Source organism: Lepidochelys kempii, chromosome 3 (genome assembly GCF_965140285.1).
Source record: "Lepidochelys kempii isolate rLepKem1 chromosome 3, rLepKem1.hap1, whole genome shotgun sequence".
In the NCBI taxonomy this organism is placed as follows: Eukaryota; Metazoa; Chordata; order Testudines; family Cheloniidae; genus Lepidochelys; species Lepidochelys kempii.
The window spans coordinates 41,699,576-41,721,164 of NC_136382.1; the positions used below are offsets into that span (position 1 = coordinate 41,699,576).

The 21,589-nt window shown below is 42.2% G+C and overlaps 1 protein-coding gene across 9 annotated transcripts in view; it reads left to right on the plus strand.

Annotated features, from left to right (window-relative positions):
- ARHGEF10 (Rho guanine nucleotide exchange factor 10) overlaps positions 1-21,589 on the plus strand; it is a 182,076-nt gene that overhangs the window by 108,214 nt on the left and 52,273 nt on the right. For all 9 annotated transcript variants that reach the window (XM_073336206.2, XM_073336205.2, XM_073336212.2 and 6 more), the window contains 4 exons: positions 14,883-14,998; positions 16,752-16,879; positions 17,066-17,166; positions 19,286-19,407. In XM_073336206.2, coding sequence (XP_073192307.1) covers positions 14,883-14,998; positions 16,752-16,879; positions 17,066-17,166; positions 19,286-19,407 — 467 coding nt within the window. The remainder of the gene's footprint in view (positions 1-14,882; positions 14,999-16,751; positions 16,880-17,065; positions 17,167-19,285; positions 19,408-21,589) is intronic.

A 21,589-nucleotide genomic window follows, 5' to 3' on the forward strand; every position in this document is an offset into this window, starting at 1 on the left:
CCCCATTATCCATAGGCTGTCAGGAGTGTTCTCAGCAAGGTTCACCAGGTGGGGGATAAGCTTTTCCTAAGGCGTATTGTTTTCCTTAATGGCCCATTACCCTGAATGAGCCCTTTACAACCAGCTATTTAGATTGGAAGCATCTTGCCTAATGGGCGTCACCCAGGTGTGACTACATGTGAAATACTGATACATAGTCAATATTCATAACTTCAGATACAAAAATAATACATGTATACAAATAGGACAGTCACATTCACCAAATCAGAACTTTTCCAATGACACCTTACGTGACCCATCTTATACAAAATGAATCATAATTACACTATAATCATATCATAATAATATCACTATGAAGAAGAGGGGGTGCAGTGTCACAGCGGGCATTATTATAAAGTTCGACTTTGTATCAAAGGTGAGAAGCAAATGCCATGATTTTGGACCCAGAGAGAACCAGGCAGGGGAAATAAATAATATGGAGACATCTTAGACTAGGAAATTGCTGAAAATCTCACTAGACCAGATACTCTTGGCAATGTATCTTTCCCATTCAGTAGGGCCAAATAGTGAACCCTTTTCTCCCACTAGTGAGTAGTTAGGAACAGGACTCACATGAACTTTGGTGAGACTATTCCTGTACATAACTGTTTACATGTAGGAGTAAAGGATTCACTATCTCTCCATAAGTGATTTTATCTTCCATGACAATGTGGTCTGGGGAATGGGCATGAAGTTCAAGAAGTCCCGAATTTTAATATTTGGCTGTCACTGACTTGCTTGTGTGACCTTGGGAAGGTTGCGTCACTTCTCTGCCTCAGTTTTCCCATCTCTCAAATGTGGATTATAATACTAATCTGTTTCCCACACAGTAATGTTGTGAGGATGAATTGCTTTGAATGTTTTAAGGGCTGCCCAAGTACAAGGTATTTTGTGAATTATTATTCTTTGTTTTAGTATTTTAAGTGTTGTTATATGCTAAACAACTCTCATGCTCTGAATTTCTTTAATATGCCCACTCCTCTTCCTCTTGGATGATCTTTGTGGGTGACTGGATTTGTTTGTGGGTTATTTTCTGCTGTGTTGGTTTGTTGCTCTTTCTTGGTCCAGAGGCTTTTTGAAGAGGTTGATCACACATGTAGGGCCCAGTGGAATGCCATTTGATTTAAATTTAATAAAAGGGATGCAAGTTAGGTCCAGTTCACTCAAAGAAAAGTGTACAGTAAGTTAGAGCAAAAAGACGCCACCCTACATTCCTGTAATAAACAAGGGGACGGGTCAGAATGCAGTGGATATGACTTACTGATTTTTGGTGTATTCCTGTTGGAGAATGGTTGTCTCTTTCCAAAATAAATAAAATGAATGTCCTGTGCTAAATCCCTTATATTCACCAAATCCAGAATATTCCCCTCCAAAAGCAGTTTAACAAAGGAAGCAAGCTACTTTAACTTACACATTCTTCCCTCTGCATGTAGAAGCACAAGTTAATATTAATGTCAGTGTAGAATCATTGCTCTTTAGGGGGGCTTTATGGGCAAGTGTCATATTTTATGTGGCTGCAGTTTACTTGATCTTTAGCAATTGGGATTCCAAATTAGCATATTGCTTGCTTTTGTGGTGATGGATCTGCTGTGTCACATTTCTAAATGGTGCTGCAGAGAGAAAGGCCATTTAGGAGCTTGTTACAGCTCCCTGATTCTTGGGACAGATCTGTGCCAGTCCCAGTGTAGGTTAAAGCAACCTGGGGCAAGAATACCTAGAAGGACTGACTCTAAAGCAAGAAAAGGGGAAGTGATCCAGTGAGTCATAAGGCCTCTTTTGAGTGGGAAGCATGGGTCTGCCAGCTATTGCTTGGCTTGCCACTGCTGGCCACATTGCTCATTAATGACATACAGTATATACTGTTACCCAGGCAACAGCACAGTTCATTTCTGGCTACCTGGCTAAAAATTAACTGAGATTTAGAAAGAGGGAGGGAGAGAGGCCCATCTCTCCTGTGTGTTCCCATACAATGCTGAGCATGTTGTCAGTGCTCAAGAAATAATAATATGAGAGAAAGAGTCAATATATTGTGTCTTATTGGTGGAAGTTTGGTGCTGTTTTACTTTCACAGATTCACCTGTGGTGGTGAGGACCATGGTTTAATCCCAGCTAAATTATATATTTTCTCCCTTCATGAGCAAATTTTTGAGGATAAAATTCAGATTCCACCCACATCTGTTTGTGGTTTAGATCTCTGTGGTTTGTATTTGTTATGTTGACTAACAAGAGCATATCAAAATGCAGATATGATTCTCTCTGCTGAGTTTCCTTCTGCTTTCTGCAGTCGGTTTATGTATGTCTCCAAGAGTTACCATGGAAACAGATGCAGGCGTGAGTTTGACTGGATATACTGGATACTTGTGTTTCTGTTAGTGGCTTGGAGAATATAAAACCCTTGCAGCATTTTCATCAGACGTGGCAGGAAGGTTCCTTTTGAAAGCAGAAATAATACTACTCTGAGAGCTGCAGTAGAAATGGCTGATTTTGAACAGTGAGTCTAGAAGGGGAAAAAATAAAAATGAAAAGATCAGAGCGTCTGTCTCGTCAGCTCCTGAAAGCAGGACATCTGCAATAGAGTGTCCAGCAAAAATGAGGCAAGATGTAAAAAATTGTTTCATATCCCTGGTTGGTGGCAAATGTGTAAATTAGTGATGTGGTCTAAATTACTTTCAGTTAAAAGGGCAGGGGTTCCTGGGCCATTCTGCTTTCAGTTCCTCCTCCTGTCCTGAAGAAGGAGCAGGAGCAGCTGAACGATTGAAGCAGCTTTCCTTCCTCCTAAGGAAACAGTGCCCTCTGGGTTTTGCTCTGCTCATAGCCACAATTCCAGCTGGTCTGCTCCTGGCCCTACTTGGTGTGTGGTGATACAAACCAGTGCCCACGGTTATGGGCTGCAATATTGGTGAATTTTGGTCCTAAATTTTCCAGCGGAGATTGAAACTCCCAGTCCTTTACTCTCCCCAATGCACTACTTTGCTTCCTTCGCCTTTGCAGAATGCAGCTCCTCTCTCTGAGAAATGTTTCTAGCATGCCAGATTAAGTGGAGTGTTTTATGTTCTTTAAACTTCAATCCCAATGCATGAGCTACTTCTCACTTCCTTTTAAAAACCTCTGCGTTTCCTCGCTGCTATTACATAATCTCACACACTAGGGACCCAGTGCTGCAAACACTTACTACCTTGCACAGTGTTTGCAGCTGCAAGAAATCTTGTAGCTTGTAATGGGGCTGCTCACATGAGTAACGTTACTCGCCTGAGCAAGTGATTGCTGGGTTGGGTGATTGTGAATATAAAATTATCTCCAGTGTTAAGATCTGTCACATCAGGTGCATGCTGAGACAGCTCTCCAATGTTCACATTTGTAGTACATGAAGATGAAGGAGTAGCACTGACAGGGAGGTGAAGGTTGATCCAGCGGTCAGGGCATTAGCCTGGGACTTGGGTGGCTCTGGTTCAGTTTCCTAGCTCTGCAACAAAGTTCTTGTTGTACCACAGACAAGGCTCTGTGGCTCTGGATAATAGTACTTCCATACCTCATAGGTGTTGTGAGGGTATATACATTAAAGATTGTGAGATGCTTGGGGCCATATAAGTACCTTAGATGAAGAGGGTGTTCTGTATGATAGGAGTTTATTTTCTTGTAGAAGTTAGAGTGGGTAATGCAACTAAATTTTCATGAGAAGGCTCCTCAAGTTGTAGGGTGAGTATTCCTCCTGCCCCAGTTGTTAAAGGGGTTCACCCAATCTCTGCTCAAGAGAGTCACAATTTGAGGGCACTATGTGCTTCTGGAATCCCAGGTTTTGTTGGTGACCAAAAGCACCTAATATCATCAGTGTTTGCATCCTTTTTCTTTCCAAGCTTTTCTTTCTACCTAGACTGGATACCCTACTGTACTCTATTTGGAGTTGTACTTGAAGACCGCTCCAAAGCTGCAGCTGGTATAGCACATAGCTGCCAAACTGCTTAGCCAGGAAGATGTATTACACATTTTCTAAAATCAGCACTGACTTCTTGTTCGCTTGTGTCCAATTCTAGATGTTGATTTTAAACCACATACACCTATATGGCATGGCTGTGAGTTTTATGGAATTAAAGTGAGCAGAATTTGAATCACAATAGCCCAAATTCATCCCCCACTTAAATTTACTGAGATCATTAATTTGGCACAACGTATTAAAGCACAAGGGGCCTTCTATATGATAAGGTAGAAAGTCTGGGTCTGTGGCATGAACTTAAAACTGACATCGTATGGGATTGTTTTGTAGAGATTTTCTTCTATTTCAGGATCCTTATGCAGATTGGATCTATATTAACATTTTAGAAGCTTATTTAGATTCTACTTCATAGGTAAACTTTAGGTTTTGGATTGAAGGGGGCTAGTTGTGTAATATTGTTGTTATAAAATTCCACTTAGCTGGTAAAATGTTTGTTGTCTTTAAAACACACAAGTTACAGAAGTATCCATGGGAACAGTAACATTGTGTGTGACTAAACTGAAAGACACATATCAATGACTATTGTGGTGGTGGTGCAGATGTAAAGCACTTGCTTATGTAAGAGAATGTTCAGGAACTTTTTAGTGCAGTGCCTAAAAATAAAAACTCATTTGCTTTGTCCCTGGCTTTAACATTAATAATGAATTTTCAGAGCCAGGGAATTAGAGACACACAGCTAACTGCAAATGATGCTTTTCCCCATCTGTTTTTAGTGTATTTTAATAGTTGAAAGTGAATGGGGGTGGCTCTTTATGGAATGAGGGGAGTGTGGAAATTTGTTGTTAGCTTTTTAGGTGATTGTCTGTCATGTTGTATAGCTCATTCCCTTTATAAGTGAAGAACACTCAATACTATACTTGACAGTGGGTGCCAGCATCGGTTTCCAAATGTATAACAACATCCATGCCCATATTATATTCCTTTCCCTAATCCTAATGATCAGTAGTGGACATAGCTGGCGTATTTGAAATCATCATATAAAAGTCTTGTCCTTTTTAGCTACTCTCTTCCAGGTAAATAATTCTACCAGACTTTTACTTTCTTGTGGAGGAGTACCTTTCTCTAATACACGAGGTCTCCCAAATTCCATGCAGCTGGTATATTTATCCTCCTGTGTCTTGCTCTCCAAAGTGGAACATCTATAGAAGCACGATCTAGTGCCCAGATATCATGAAGAGGTGTCGGAGGCCCAAAACCTTGGGGCTTCACCGTAACAGTTTCAATTTTTTCCTTCGTTAAGTTCCACCCATTTGGTGCAGTGAACAGACACCTGTCTCTCCGGGCATCATACTGACTCTCCAGCAAGATCCTAGTCCTACCCAGACATCCTTAAATGGAGCTGAGGATCTCTAGGCTCATCTGCCTCCTGCTTAAATCTGCCAGTCATTAAAAAATAAAGCCAAAAAAACCTCCACCTGTTATCTGTGAAAATGTTAACAGAAAGGCCACTCTTCATCAAATAGAAAGTTTAGAATGAAAAGTATGAAACATCTGCAGTTGTATTCAAGTAGTATGAGCATATTATTGCTGCATCATTCCTGAGATAGATTTTCTTAGCCCAAACCTGAGATCTGAGCATCCAAGTCTAAATCCAGATCTGAATTTTCAGAGTCCCAATGTCTGTCATGAGTTGAACCATAATCCTGGATCCAGAACACCTTTGGAACTTGGTGGTTGAAATCTGGATTCAATTTTTGTGGCAAGTACTCATCTGTGCCTTATTCCTTTGGAGTGCAGGAATCGGTAACAGTTCAAATTTAGTATAGTTTTCCCAAAGACAGTAATTTTGTCTATACATCAGAACTCTTTAAAAATACAATTTCTCCCCAGACCTCAGCTGATCGTCTGTGTTCAAAATCAGATTTAAATCTTCCTCACCCTCATAGTGTTGGATTCTTGTAAGTTTCAATATACTGCAAGCAGATGGCTCAGTGGGAGGAAGAAATAATATGTACACTTGCCCTCACAATCCAGACCACAGCTAGCATGTCAAATTATTGGCCAGATCGCCTTCCCAAGATCATTTAAACCTGGCATCACCTTCAAGCTTACAACTGACTTTGTGTTGTATCGCAATAACATGCTGTAATTGTAATCAGGAAAATATCCCATCTTAGTTTTGACTATTGTTTTTAACAGATGAATATTTATCATCAAATCCAGTTTGATTGGATTTTTATGGTCTGATTTTGAAGAAACTGTGCTCTTCAGTGCTCAAAAAAAAAGAGCTATTTCATATTTATTATAAAGTTGAGCTTTTCTTAAGCATTATTTTTCTGTCTTGTGTTTTTACTTCATGTCAGTACATCTGTTTCCAAGGAATTTATATCAATGCCTTTTGCTTATGTACTGATTGCATGAAACTAAAGTAATTAATGGTAGGTTTCAGAGTAACAGCCGTGTTAGTCTGTCTTCACAAAAAGAAAAGGAGTACTTGTGGCACCTTAGAGACTAACCAATTTATTTGATCATGAGCTTTCATGAGCTACAGCTCACTTCATCAGATGCATACCGTGGAAACTGCAGAAGAATCATAGAATCATAGAATATCAGGGTTGGAAGGGACCCCAGAAGGTCATCTAGTCCAACCCCCTGCTCAAAGCAGGACCAATTCCCAGTTAAATCATCCCAGCCAGGGCTTTGTCAAGCCTGACCTTAAAAACCTCTAAGGAAGGAGATTCTACCACCTCCCTAGGTAACGCATTCCAGTGTTTCACCACCCTCTTAGTGAAAAAGTTTTTCCTAATATCCAATCTAAACCTCCCCCACTGCAACTTGACATTATATACACACAGAGACCATGAAACAATACCTCCTCCCACCCCACTGTCCTGCTGGTAATAGCTTATCTAAAGTGATCATCAAGTTGGGCCATTTCCAGCACAAATCCAGGTTTTCTCACCCTCCGCGCCCCCCCCCCCCAACTCACTCTCCTGCTGGTAATAGCCCATCCAAAGTGACCACTCTCTTCACAATAAGAAAAGGAGTACTTGTGGCACCTTAGAGACTAACCAATTTATTAGAGCATAAGCTTTCGTGAGCTACAGCTCACTTCATCAGATGCATATCGTGGAAACTGCAGCAGACTTTATATATACACAGAGAATATGAAACAATACCTCCTCCCACCCCACTGTCCTGCTGGTAATAGCTTATCTAAAGTGATCATCAGGTGGGCCATTTCCAGCACAAAACCTGGATTTATGCTGGAAATGGCCCACCTGATGATCACTTTAGATAAGCTATTACCAGCAGGACAGTGGGGTGGGAGGAGGTATTGTTTCATATTCTCTGTGTATATATAAAGTCTGCTGCAGTTTCCACGATATGCATCTGATGAAGTGAGCTGTAGCTCACGAAAGCTTATGCTCTAATAAATTGGTTAGTCTCTAAGGTGCCACAAGTACTCCTTTTCTTTTTGCGAATACAGACTAACACGGCTGTTACTCTGAAACCTCTCTTCACAATGTGTATGATAATCAAGGTGGGCCATTTCCTGCACAAATCCAGGTTCTCTCACTCCCTCAACCCCCTCCAAAAACACACACACACACAAACTCACTCTCCTGCTGGTAATAGCTTATCCAAAGTGACCACTCTCCCTACAATGTGCATGATAATCAAGGTGGGCCATTTCCAGCACAAATCCAGGTTTTCTCACCCTCCCCCCCCACCCCCATACACACACAAACTCACTCTCCTGCTGGGGTGAGAAAACCTGGATTTGTGCTGGAAATGGTCCACCTTGATTATCATGCACATTGTAGGGAGAGTGGTCACTTTGGATAAGCTATTACCAGCAGGAGAGTGAGTTTGTGTTTGTGTTTTTTGGAGGGGGGTGAGGGAGTGAGAGAACCTGGATTTGTGCAGGAAATGGCCCACCTTGATTATCATACACATTGTGAAGAGAGTGGTCACTTTGGATGGGCTATTACCAGCAGGAGAGTGAGTTTGGGGGGGCGGGGGGGGCGGAGGGTGAGAAAACCTGGATTTGTGCTGGAAATGGCCCAACTTGATGATCACTTTAGATCACTATTACCAGCAGGACAGTGGGGTGGGAGGAGGTATTGTTTCATGGTCTCTGTGTGTATATAATGTCTTCTGCAGTTTCCACGGTATGCATCCGATGAAGTGAGCTGTAGCTCACAAACATTTATGCACGATATTCCTGTCATATAAGATGATAAATTTGCATGCTGGGATCTGTAAATCTGTATTTATTCATGCCATATATAAGCAAATAAAATTATTTCCTCTAAGCATATAGAAACGTTTTCATTTTAAGAATAACTGAAAGGTACTAACATGAAGAAATTGAACTGTGCACCTGTATTGGGTGGGCCAGTGTGAAATAGTGTTACAGTCAGTGACTGCCTTAGAATGTTAACCCTTTAGTTGAAAAGGTCGCTTTTCTCACCTTTAACCTCACGAATTGAAGCACAGCATCAGAGAGATCCAAAGACTTGCCAATAGCATTTTCAAGTGATAAAATAGCAAGTGATGTCAGTCTCTCATCAGCCATCATCGATGGAAGATATGTTTCAGTGAGCCAGAGCTTCAAAAGGCTGTGCTCACCACTTGCGACCGTGACTGGCAGCTTGAGCAGAATCCTCGAAGCTATCCACACATAAGAAAAAGTGTCTTTCAGCTCTGCATCACAAATGAATTGGAGAACTTGGAGTGGAGAATGCTTCCCGTGTTGCAGAATGGGATGAATGTTGTCCAATTTGGCATAGAGGTCTTTATCATTGACGTCTGAACATTCCCCATGTGTCAACGTCTGTGAAGGTCCATACAAATATTCAAGAGTGTTTTCCTGTCCACCAGCAGCTTACTAAGGGAGTGATGGGTGAAATAGCCTATCTCCTCATTTACTTTTTCCACCAGTGAGACCTAATATCTGACATACCAATTTTGGCTCATTAACTTCTGGTTCCACATACATCTCCTGTTTTTAACAAGCATTTTTGCAACACAGTCCTGAATTTATATCAACTTGGCCTTTTTTGTTTAGACTAATTCAGTTATTCTGTCTCCCTTTCATACCTTTTCCCATCACCATTAGTTATTATAGGTTATTGTGACTAAGGCCACGTTTTAGTCATGGGCATTTATAGTAAAAGTCATGGACAGGTCACAGGCCATGAATATTTGTTTACTGCCCGTGACCTGTCCATAACTTTTACTATATATCCCTGCCTAAATCTTCGGGGGAGAGGGGACAGCCCAGGGGCACCAGAGATTCTCTGGGCGGGGAGCAGCCCGTGGGGGCGCCACGGGTGCTGTGGTGGGGGCTGGGACCCGTGCGGGGGTGGGGGCAGGCAGCCCAGTATTGTTGGTGTTTGGTGGGACTGGCAGGCTGCCTTCTCAGCTTCACGCCTCCCCAGAAACAGTGATATCCCTCAGCTCCTATGTGGAGGTGCAGCCACGCAGCTCTGCTGGCTCCGCAGCTCCCATTGGCCAGTAACTGTGGCCAATGGAGCTGCGGGGGTGGTGCCTGCAGGTGGAGGCAGCACATAGAGCCCCCTGGCTGTGCCTCCCCCTAGGAGATGAGGAATGGTCCCGCTCCTGGGGAGCCCCCTGAGGTAAGCGCTGCCCAGAGCCCTCACCCGCACCCCAACCCCCAGCCCTAAGCCCCCACCCGAACTTCTGCTGCTGCTGGCGGAGGGGTGGCCATCGCAGAAGTCCCAGAAAGTCACGGAATCCATGACCTCCGTGACAAACGTGCAGCCTTAATTATGGTCTGCCGCATGCTTTCTCCCCATGCACGTCATTGTCCAGAAGGGCTAGGCTGTTTACAGATCCTTGCCTCTTCTGTGCTCATTGGGTACATCTACCCTTTGAGCTGGTGGTGTAAATTCCAGCTCAAGGAGATGTACCCCCATTAGCTCTGATTGAGCTATTGTGCTAAAAACAGAAGTGTAGCTGCAGCAGTGCAAGTGTTGGGAGGGGCTAGCTGCCCCAAGTATGATCTTGTCTGAGACCACAGATATGTACTGAGGGCGGCTAGTCCCTCCTGCAGCTCATGCCGCCCTGGCTACATTCTATTTTTTTAGCATACTGGCTCCATCCAAGCTAGAATTTACATCTCCAGCTTGAAATGTGTGACGTACGCATTTAGGCCTTGACTACACTGGGAAAATAAAGTTGTGCTGGAGAGCACATTAACTAACAAGAGTTAATTAACATGTCATTAGCCACCTCTTAGTACATAGTATAGGCAAAGCCATTCCTATTTCAAAACATCTTACCTTGTAGTGGTTAACCCCACGGGGGATCAAATTCAGAGGTAATGTAAATGTTCATGTAAATTAAAACCCAGTATTTGGGAATAAGATTTGTTTTGAGGCAGAGGGCAGAGATTGTAACAGGAAAAGCACCTCCTTTGTAGTCCCATAGGCATGTAATTTACACCTGCTTATTTTGTGTTTTATGTTCCCTGATATAATATATGCCTACTAAGGACCCATCCAAAGCCAGTACACCCATTGACTACCATGGACTTTGGATCTGGCCCTTAATGAAAACTTACACTATCATTTTCATTTCCTCTGAATTTGGCCCTTGGTCAGAGGTGGGCAAACTATGGCCCTCGGGCCACATCCGGCCCATGGGACCCTCCTGACCTGCCCCTGAGCTTCTGGCCCAGGAGGCTCGCCCAGCCCCTCCCCTGTTGTTCTCCCTCCCCTGCAGCCTCAGCTCACTGTGCCGCCACAATGCTTGGGGGGTGGGGCTGGGAGCTCCTGGGGCAGCGCAGCTGCAGAGCCCGGCCTTACCCGGTGCTCTGGGCTGTGCGGTGGCGGGATTGGCTCCAGCCGGGCAGCATGGCTGTAGTACCACCAGCCAGCGGTGCTCCAGGCAGCACGGTCATAGGGCAGAGAACGGGGGGGTTGGATAGAGGGCTGGGGAGTTTGGGGGGGTGGTGTGGATAGGGGCCAGGGTGGTCAGAAGGCAGGGAACAGAGGGGGGCAGTCAGGAAGGAGGAGGGGTTGGATGGGGTGGCAGGGAGCAGGCAGGGGTTCCGGGGGCAGTCAGGGAGAAGGGGTGGTTGAATGGGGCAAGGGTCCTGAGGGAGCAGTCAGGAATGAGAGGAGGGGTTGGATGGGGTGGCAGGGGGCAGTCAGGGGTGGGGGTTCCAGGAGCAGGAAGGGGGACAGGGAGCCGGGGTGTGTGTGGATGGGGCAGGGGTTCCGGGGGGGCCGTCAGGGAAGAGGGGAGTTGGATGGGGCAGGAGTCTGGGGGGGTGGGATAGGGGGCAGGGGCTGGGCCATGCCTGGCTGTTTGGGGAGGCACAGCCTCCCCAACCCACCCTCCATACAATTTCCGAAACCTGATGTGGCCCTCAGGCCAAAGTGTTTGCCCGCCCCTGCCCTAGGTTCTTAGGAATAGCAGAAGATGAATAAATATTCTTAAACTATTATTTGTTCTCCTTACTTCTAGCATTTGCGTCTCACTCATACCATTTGCCTATTAGCTTTTTCTTTTTTGTTGTAAAACTTTTGGTCTTTAATGAATGAGCCTAAAATGTCTTTCATTTAATCTTCTGCATTATGGACTCTCAATCCCTGAGTTAATTGATTTGTTTTGATACTTTTATTACATCCATTTATTTTGAAGTATTATTAAAAGCCTATAAAACATGCATAATACAGAGAAAATAGACTGAGATGACAATTATTGAGTCAAATTCAAAATCTCTGTCATTATCTTCAAGGCATTCAGTGGTCTGAGGCTAGGATATCTGTAAGATGATCTAAAGCTCCAGGAAGAGGACCGCAGACACAATCCTCAGGCACAATCCTCAGGCACAATCTGTCCACTGCAAGGATAAAGCTCATCTGTGCAGGAGACAGAGCTTTCTTAGTGGCCCCCTCTAAGGCTGTGGAGAAAACTCCTGCAGAATCAAATAATAGCCTCAAACTTCACCCCTTCCCATACCATGTATACGGGGCTGTTCTCTGAGCTTGCCTTCAGTCATAAAATAAAACACATAGTGCTGTAGATATTTAAACATAAAATAAATAATAAAAGGAGCAACCCTCACAGAAGGGACTGAACGAAAACCACATTTGGCATATGCTAGTCACATCCCTTAATTTCACTTCTGGAAGGTGTTCATTAGCTATCGTGGTTAGGGTGATATAAGAATATGACTAGGATAGAATAGAATAAAATCATCATGAGGAGAAGAGGCATAGTCATTTGCAACTCATCAGTTATCTCCTCCCTCATAAAGTTGCAGTAAATGGCATCAGTTTTACAACTGATATGGCTCTGCACATAACAAGAGAAATTGCACAAACTTGCTTTTTCAGCCTTGTGCAGCATGGAAACTGAGTGTCTATTTTCCCCCCTTGAATCAGGTCCACAAGCTTTAAATTTTGTATGAAGTTTTTATATTTAAAATTTAAATTTAAATGTTTGCATTTGAATAGCTATACTTATAAGTACCAACACAAGTGGATTATGGCTACTAGATGTCAACTCATGTATTAACTATACTAATTGTAATTAGGAATATATTGGAAACAAATCTGGTATAGTTCATAAACTAGCCTTTGTAGTGTTCTTTAATAGAGTTTTTTATTAAGATATTTACATATATTAGGTGTTTTAAATGAAGACAAATTATCTTACAAAATATTTGCATATATTATCTATTAACTTATAAATTATCTTTGTCTGCAACTGCATCATCAATGATGGGTCAGTGGGCCTAATCTACAGAAAGGTGTCCCTTTTAGCACAAACTCATGTTTTGACCCATTATATAATAAATTAACAAACCATGGAAATGGCACACTGCTAGTTTGTTTTCTACCAGAGATAGGTGAACCACAGTGGTTAGGTTTGCATTTGGATTTGAAACTCCTAGAAGTCTGAAGAAATTTGGATCTGGTTTAACCCACTATATAGATCCATCTATGAAGTTTAGACTGTATCCAGGTTCAGAATTGAGCTTCAGCAAATTTCATGGGTGTTTGGTTTATGTCCATACCTAGTTACTGATCAGAGAAGGTTGCAGATACACATGAATGTTAGGGAAATGGAGGTCAAAAATAAGACAGGTAAGTAAATGTGATCCATCACAAATTCCTTGGCTAAATTACTGACTACCTGGGAGCAGGCTAAAATTCATTTTACACCCTTAGTCTTTGCATTGTAAGCACTGGAGGGGTAGAGGTTGTTTCATTTTGTGCCTTGTACAGTGTTCAGCACATTCTCACTGTTTGGGGTTAGAGTTTGCCAGTCTGTTATTCACATTGCATAGTACTTTACTTTGTGAGTAGCCCCGCTGAAAAACAACAACTACATAGGAATAAGAATGGCAAAATCTGGTCCTTAATAAAAAATTATGACTTATGGACGTTGATTAGCCAAAACGTAAGAGAATAGGAAGACAAAAGAAGGGAATGGGGAAAGAACTGTTTAGGAATTTCAAATGCAGCTTTTTCTGGAAGCAGAGTTAGTGGGAGTCGACATGCATTAATTCAGTTATTTCTCATGTACAAAGCAAATTGTAAAAAGATATCAGATACAAATCTTCCTCTTCTCAGTTTCTACTTGGGAATTAATTGTTTGCATTTTATGTAATAAACTAACTGTACGCTTTCTTTCTTACACACTGAGTTGAATGTGAGGTTAAGAAAGGCTACATTGTACTTTCATTAACATGCAGCACAGGGGAAAGAACACTGGATGAAAGTTACGGTCATTCTGTAGTTGTATAAATCGAGGTAAACCCAACGGTTCCCTATTTGATGCTCACAGGCACTACACAAAAATCTTGTGTTTTATATTTTCTAAGGTGTCAGACACACCTATGGTTAAATAAGTAGATAAATATACGTTAAATAATAAATGCACGTTAAATAAAATAATTACAGCTGTGGCCTGAACCCACAATATCTATGGGGAAAGGGCTGGTATATCTAGTTGTTCAGAGCAGTTGCATTCATATAGAGGATTATATACTAAACCAAAGTATCCAGGGAGTTCTCATGGTTGCTCACTATAATGGATTCCAAAGTTAATTAACTGGAGCGGGGGTCTTGGATCAGTGTTCATGTTGCACTCCCTGTCAGTACCCAGCCTGGGCCGAGGAAGCTAATGATCCACCCAGTGGACCAAATTCAGTGATGAAGCCTGATCACTTGCCACCTGAGGCATGTTGCGCATACGCTAAGTAGAAGATTTCAGAGTAGCAGCCGTGTTAGTCTGTATCCGCAATAAGAAAAGGAGGACTTGTGGCATCTTAGAGACTAACATTTATTTGAGCATAAGCTTTCGTGAGCTACAGCTCACTTCATCGGATGCATTCTGTGGAAAATACAGTTGGGAGATTTATATACATAGAGAACATGAAACAGTGTGTGTTACCATACACACTGTAACGAGAGTGATCAGGTAAGGTGAGCTATTACCAGCAGGAGAGCGGGGGGGAAAACACCTTTTGTAGTGATAATCAAGGTGGGCCATTTCCAGCAGTTGACAAGAAGATGATGTAACTGGAGCTGCTGTGGTCGCTCTCTACTTATTGATTCTGGCTTGTTTTATGTTTTTGGTATTTTTTATCCCTTGTCAATTTTACCATGTCTGTGGAGTGGACGTTGTGTGCTGAGCTTTGGAGTGCCTAAGTCCCCCTTGTGAATTCATCCTCAGTGTCTCTACATAGCAGGACACTCATCTGTTTTTTGTGTATGAGAAGAAGCAAGCTAGCCCTGTTTAGCCTGGCCTGTATATAGAATTAAATACCAGCAGCTTGTAGGTTGATATTTCTCACCTTCACTTTTTCTTTGGCTGCAGAATTGGATATTTTGTTGTATATAACACACATTTTTATGTATTTCAGACAAACTTTATATGGGACCAGGACAACTGTACCATGATTTGCAGAATCTTTTACATGATTTGAATGTTGTCAGTCAAATTAGTCAACTGATAGGCAGTCTTAAAGGAAACTATCAGGTAACATCCAAAGCCTGACATTTTCAAAATACACTTCCAGTCCTAAAGCTGTAGAATCAAACAGTCCTTCATGAGAGCTCTGTACAGCATTCTTTAGTTCTCCCTGGAGAGCGTATAATCATGTTTAACTACAGTAATTGATTTACTGTTAAATGTTTAGAGTTATAACTAGATTACAGCTCGCTTTCTAATCTTGTTTCTCTCTGTTGTTTGGGGGGGTGGGGTGGGGTGGGGTAAAAGTGTCTGCATTTGCCCAGTAGCTGCTAAGCGAATATGAGTACAAGAATGCTTTCTTAGGATTGGGCCACGTAGGGGTGGGAAGATTGTTTTACACAGCATTACACTGCTGCTTTATCATATCTGTCTAAGGATCTTAACACCCACCCCAAATACCTAGTCCCACTCTTTTTGTGATGGTACAGGAGTTAAAATTGGGTGAATACTGTAACAAAGTTATTCATGAACATCCATTTGTATTTTTACACTAATTTGCTTAAGCTGTGTTCACACCACATTTGTGTTCTTTTTACCATATATTCCAGCAAACAACTATACTATTGCTCACCCTGAATGTTCAAAAATCATGAGTAAGGCCCCCAAAATCATGAGATTGTACAATTTTATGATTTTTAAGCCAAATAGGGTTTTTTAATTCACCTTCTGGTTTGAGCCTTTTAGGGTGTATTTGGGACACATTCTCAAGCTTTACTTTTGCAACCATGGGGGCTAGAAGCTTAATATTTTGATAAATGAAAGCTGAGATTCTCACATAATCTCTTGTCTCCATTATCGGAGCATTAAGTAAAACATAAAATATTGCAAGACTTGTGATAACACTGCAGGTGATGGCAACACTGCTAATGTACTGTTAGGAATTTTCACTGAATCAATGATTTTGATGGGAATTTTGCAAAATTTTGGTGAATTTCAGGTGCATTATTGTAAATATTCAGACTGGAAACTAGTCAGGAGCTAGGAGCATACAATACCATGCCACTTACATAGCCAGTCAAAAAAGCACCAATTTTGAATATTGAATACTTAAGCAATACTTACTTGCAGGTGGTAAAGGGTGAACTGTTCATATTTATTTGAAGAATAAGGCCTCTCTTTATTTTTGATAGAAACTTTGATTTATATAAATTTCTTAGCGATTTGAAATTAAACTACTTCAGGATATGGACTGCTCACCATCATTATTGCTTTGAGTGTATCAGATATACTCCTGCAAGATGATGGATCACCTAAATTACATGGTATTGTCTCTGCTACCTGACTAAATAACTCCCAACCCCACAGAGAACTTTCAAGATTCTTAAACAAGTACCTCTGCTTTGAATATTTGAGCAAATGTGGCATTTACACAAGGATTTGAACTTTTTTTCTACAAAAAACGTACAAAACAAAAGTTGGCTTGTATAAATGTTCAGTGAAAGGTAATTAAAGGGTCCTGAATACGGCTGAAGCAAATTTATATTTTTTATTCCATCAGATGTTTGTGAATATGTTCTGCTCTGTTCACCCAGCTGTACTTGCAATAAACTGTTTGAAAGTCCATCATCAGATGAAACATGTTGACAAACATTTGTCGAATAATTTTGACTGGCATTAACAAATCTGTGTAAATTATTCCTGTGCAATGTGTGCAGAGAAAAAAGGTTAATGTGTCATTCATAAATTGTTAGTGGCAGAGTTAGCTTAAAGGAGAATGTGTTAGTATTGTACATGGACACCTTTTCTTTTAATCTTGCAGAACTTAAACCAATCAGTGGCCCACGACTGGACGTCAGGTTTACAAAAACTTATATTGAAAAAAGAAGATGAAATCAGAGCTGCAGATCGCTGCAGAATTCAGCTGCAGCTTCCCGGGAAGCAGGACAAGTCAGTAGAGATTTTAAATCTAAAACTTTCTCAGTGTGTGTATGCATAAGAAAGGAATAAAGAGCTCATCGTGTTCCTCAGCATTCCTAGCCCTGACTGTGTCCTGTACTTGTTAGAACAAGATGTTTCATTTAATTTTTAGAGAGTTTATAGAAAAGTGATTATTATTTCTTTAATGTCTCACAGGTCTGGGCGGCCAACTTTCTTTACTGCAGTGTTCAATACATTTACTCCTGCTATCAAACAGTCTTGGATCACCAATTTACAAATGGCTAAGCTTGCTCTTGGTAAGACTTAGTTGCCTTAAGCTAACTGAAGCACTGTATCAAGTTGAGAGAATGTTAACTCTTTCTCTAGATAGTTTTTAGGTTACAATATAATGTGTGTTCAAAGATTAATTTATTTATGGAAAGACTTCCTGTAGAAGTTGGAAATCAAGTTACAGTATATAGTAATAAGAGTGTATCGCTAAAGAATCATAGAAGATTAGGGTTGGAAGAGACCTCAGGAGGTCATCTAGTCCAATCCCCCTGCTCAAAGCAGGACCAACACCAACCTACCCTGGCCCAACACCGCTCCCGGAAGTGGCCAGTGCAGCCTCAGGGGTCGGAGTCCCTCTCCGTGCTCTGCTCCTGCCTGCAAGCCTCACCCCTGCAGATCCCATTGGCAGGGTAAGCTGTGGGGGTGGTGCTTACAGAGAGGGGCAGCACGTGGAGCCACGCCCCCCCCCCCCCGCAGGGGCTCCAGGGGCCTGTTGGCCCCTTCCTGGAGCAGTGTGGGGCCGCGGTAGGCAAGGAACCTGCCTTAGCCTCGCTGCGCCTGCTGCTGACCGGGAGCCACTGGAGGTAAGTGCTGGCCAGCGGGAGGCCGCACCCCAACCCCCATCCCTGAGCCCCCTCCCGGAGCCAGCACACCATACCCCCTCCTGCACCCTGAACCCCACCATGAGCCCCCTCCCAGAGCCAACACCCCAAACCCCATCCTGCACCCCAAGCCCCAGCCTTGAGCTCCCTCCCAGAGCCAGCACCCCATACCCCCTTCTGTATCTGGAACCTCTCCTGCATCCCAAGCCCCAGAGCCAGCACCCTGGACCCCCCCCTGCACTCAACACTCTGTCCCAGCCTGGAGCCCCCTCCTGCATCCAAATTCTCTCCTAGAGCTTGCACTCCTCACCCCCTCCCGCACTGCAAACCCCTTGGCCCCAGCCCAGAGCCTGTACCCCGTCCTGAACCCCAACCCCCTGCCCCAGCCCAGTGAAAGTGAGTGAAGATGGAGGAGAGCATCCCCACCTCTCTCCGTTGGTTGAGAGTGAGCAGGGCGGGGCGGGGCAGATCCTGGGTTGCCTTTAGATTCAAAAAAGTGATCTTGGGTGTGAAAAGGTTGGAGACCACTTATCTAGACCACTCCTGACAGGTGTTTATCTAATCTACTCTTAAAAATTGCCAATAATGGAGATTCCACAGCCTCCCTAGGCATTTTATTTCAGTGCTTAACCACCCTGACAGTTAGGAAGTTTTTCCTTATGTCCAACCGAAACCTTCTTTAATAAAACCAACTTAAGCCTATTGCTTCTTGTCCTTTCCTCAGTGGTTAAAAACAAAAATTCTTCCCCCTCCTCCTTGTAACAGCCTTTTATGTACTTGAAAACTGTTAGAATGTGCCCTCTCAGTCTTCTCTTTTCCAGACTAAACAAACCCAATTTTTTCAATCTGCCCTCATAGGTCATGTTTTCTAGACCTTTAATAATTTTTGTTGCTCTTCTCTGGATTTTCTCCAGTTTGTCCACATCTTTCCTGACATGTGGCATCCAGAACTGGACACAATACTACAGTTGAGGCCTAATCAGTGTGGTGTAGAGTGGGAGAATTACTTCTCATGTCTTGCTTACAACACTCCTGCTAATACATCCCAGAATGATGTTCGCTTTTTTTTTTTTTTTTTTTGGCAACAGTGTTACACTGTTGACTCATATTTTGCTTGTGGTCCACTATGACCCCCAGATGGTCCCTTTCTACAGTACTCCTTCCTAGGCAGTCATTTCCAATTTTGTATATGTGCAACTGATTACTCTATTTAGGAAGGAACACTTTGCATTTGTTGTTATTGAATTTCACCCTGTTAACTTCAGACCATTTCTCCAGTTTGTCCAGATCATTTTGAATTTGAATGGAATGAAATTAAAGAGTTGTAGATAGCTCAGTTCAGATTTACATATTAGTGTGTTATTTTACATCTCATATACTCCCCCAAAATACAGATGTAATAACAAATAATATTCTTTCATAAACTGGGGCTGTTTGGGATTAAAAGATTGATAGAACAGTTTGTTTTATCTATATTTTTAGTGAGCTGTTAGGAACTATAAAGTGAAAGCACTGTGGGGTATTTTACGTTTTGCCATTACAGCAGAGGAGAACCTCCTGGGGTGGTTCTGTGTAGAAGACGATGGGAATCAGATCAAAAAAGAGAAGCATCCTCTCCTTGTTAGACACATGCCAGTAATGGTGGCCAAACAACAGGAATTTAAGGTGAATAGTTTTGGTATCTTACGTAATACGTGTGAGCTCACTGCTAAGGGTTTAACATACAATCACATCTTAGAAATACATTTGTTTGGTTTGATTCAGGCTTGCTTCTGCAAGCTTCTGCTAACGTATCCCAGGGTACGTGGTTCTTATGTGAAAATGCAGTTTTACTTTAAAAAGTGATATAAAAATGGTACTTGTGCTTAATGGATCTTTCTTGAAGTCTGTTCAAAATCATATCTGCTGCTGACTTTAGTGACAAAAATAAACTGAGCACATTTGATTTATAAATTGAGATATTAAACATGAACCACCCCATGATGTCATATTTGCAGGGTCCCTTTTCAGAGCAGAACCACAACTTATAGTAACCAAAATCCACTGTAAAACCTCCAGTCTCCCATAAAACCATACATGTTCGGGTCCCATAAAACAGTGGACTATTGCTATATTGAATAATTTTTGACTCCGAGCCTACTGAATGCTAATCAAATTCAATTTTAAAATGTAAATTGAGACCTAGCTGCTGGGATCATGTGATTACAATAGAATCTCAACCTATTTAAAATAAATAGGAAAGTCTCTAGCCCTCATAGTTGCAAAGAAAAGCTTGAAAGTGTAACTCAGTGAAACACGTGCAGTGACATCTGCCTGAGTCTGCAGAGAGCCTGATACAATAGGTCTAAGATGTGTCAATTTCTCTATGCATCTCAAAGGGGAAGTTAACTCTAAGACTCACTACTCTAGGGGGCACTACCCATGCCACCATTGACGGGAGGAGAGTGTAGAACTCCCAAGGAGGGAGCCATCCTACCACCATCCCTACTGTTTCCAAGAGGAGGGGGCCCTGCTGTCACTCCTTAGACTAGCATGGGGAGGCATGGCCACTTGTTTGCGGAGCCACCTTGCTACTACCCTGTCTCTTTGCAGTGGGAAGGACTTCCTCTGCTGCTGCTGCATGGAGGCAGGGCCCCAGCATATGGGCAGTCCACAGGAGCCCCATACCACACTGTGCTGCAAGTCTGGTGGCCTTGCCTAGCATATTTCACTATGCTATGCATACTGTTTTATAGTACATGGATGCTGTTCCTTTAAAACAGATTTCCTATCAAAGACCCTGATCTTACAGGCGTGCCAAATTGGGGGTTAAAGTGCCACTAATTTAGTTATGGAAAACTTTTCATCAGATTTGACCAAGTCTTGAATAAAGGCACAAAAAGCAGCCCAAGAGATGTCCAAACCTCAAATTCTGTCTCTTTCACCAACAATGGATGTAGCCATTATAGCAACGAGAATACACTTTGCTGGGGTTTGCAATTTCAGCAAGTGTCAGCGAGCAGTGCACTGAATTGGACTTGGAGAGCTCTTGTTTTTCTTGATCTCTCAGTGGCCGCCCTCTACTCTTTTAATGGGCTGCCATGCAAACAGATGTTGGTTTGCTGGAGAATGCAGATGATAAAGCTTGCCTTTGAGAAAACTATCCATAAATCCTGATGTGGGCACCTAAAATGGGTGACCTTATTTTCAAAAGTACTGAGCACTCAACAACAACTATTGACTTCAGGGGAGTTGCTGCTAGGTGCTCTGCAGTTTTTAAAATCAACTTGTTTATATATGTACCTAAGGTAGGATTTTTAGGAGCCTAATTTATGCACCCATTTTTAAAGTCTTTTCCTTAGTGAGTAGATAGTGCTGTATATGAAGGAGTTTTAAAATAGCCTTATTTCTTAGTTTTTAAATTCTCCAATTTTATCTTGAGTTTTTCCTGTCACATTGCAACAGCGACAGCAAACTCCACAACTTTTTCTTTATTAGAGAGAAGAGCATTAGTGAACATTTCAGATGGAGACTATCTACTTAAAAGCATAATTTCTTATTTAATGCCTTCAGAAAATACATTTTTACTGAATTGAATATGCTGTGATGTGTAAATGTTAGTTTGGATTAATTAAACACATTTTAAAATGTATACCTAAACTTTAAAGAGTAATTCCAGTGGTGTTATACTGAGGATGTAAATCCATTACTCCTCATAAGGGTCCCAATTCTGCAAAGCATGTAGTGTGGTACTTAAGTGCTTTGCTGAATTAGGACGAACTTAAATGTATGCTTAAAATGCTTAGTTGACATGGGGCCTTCAAAAAGGATGGCTGTATCTTCTTCATTGTAAATATGAATAATTTTT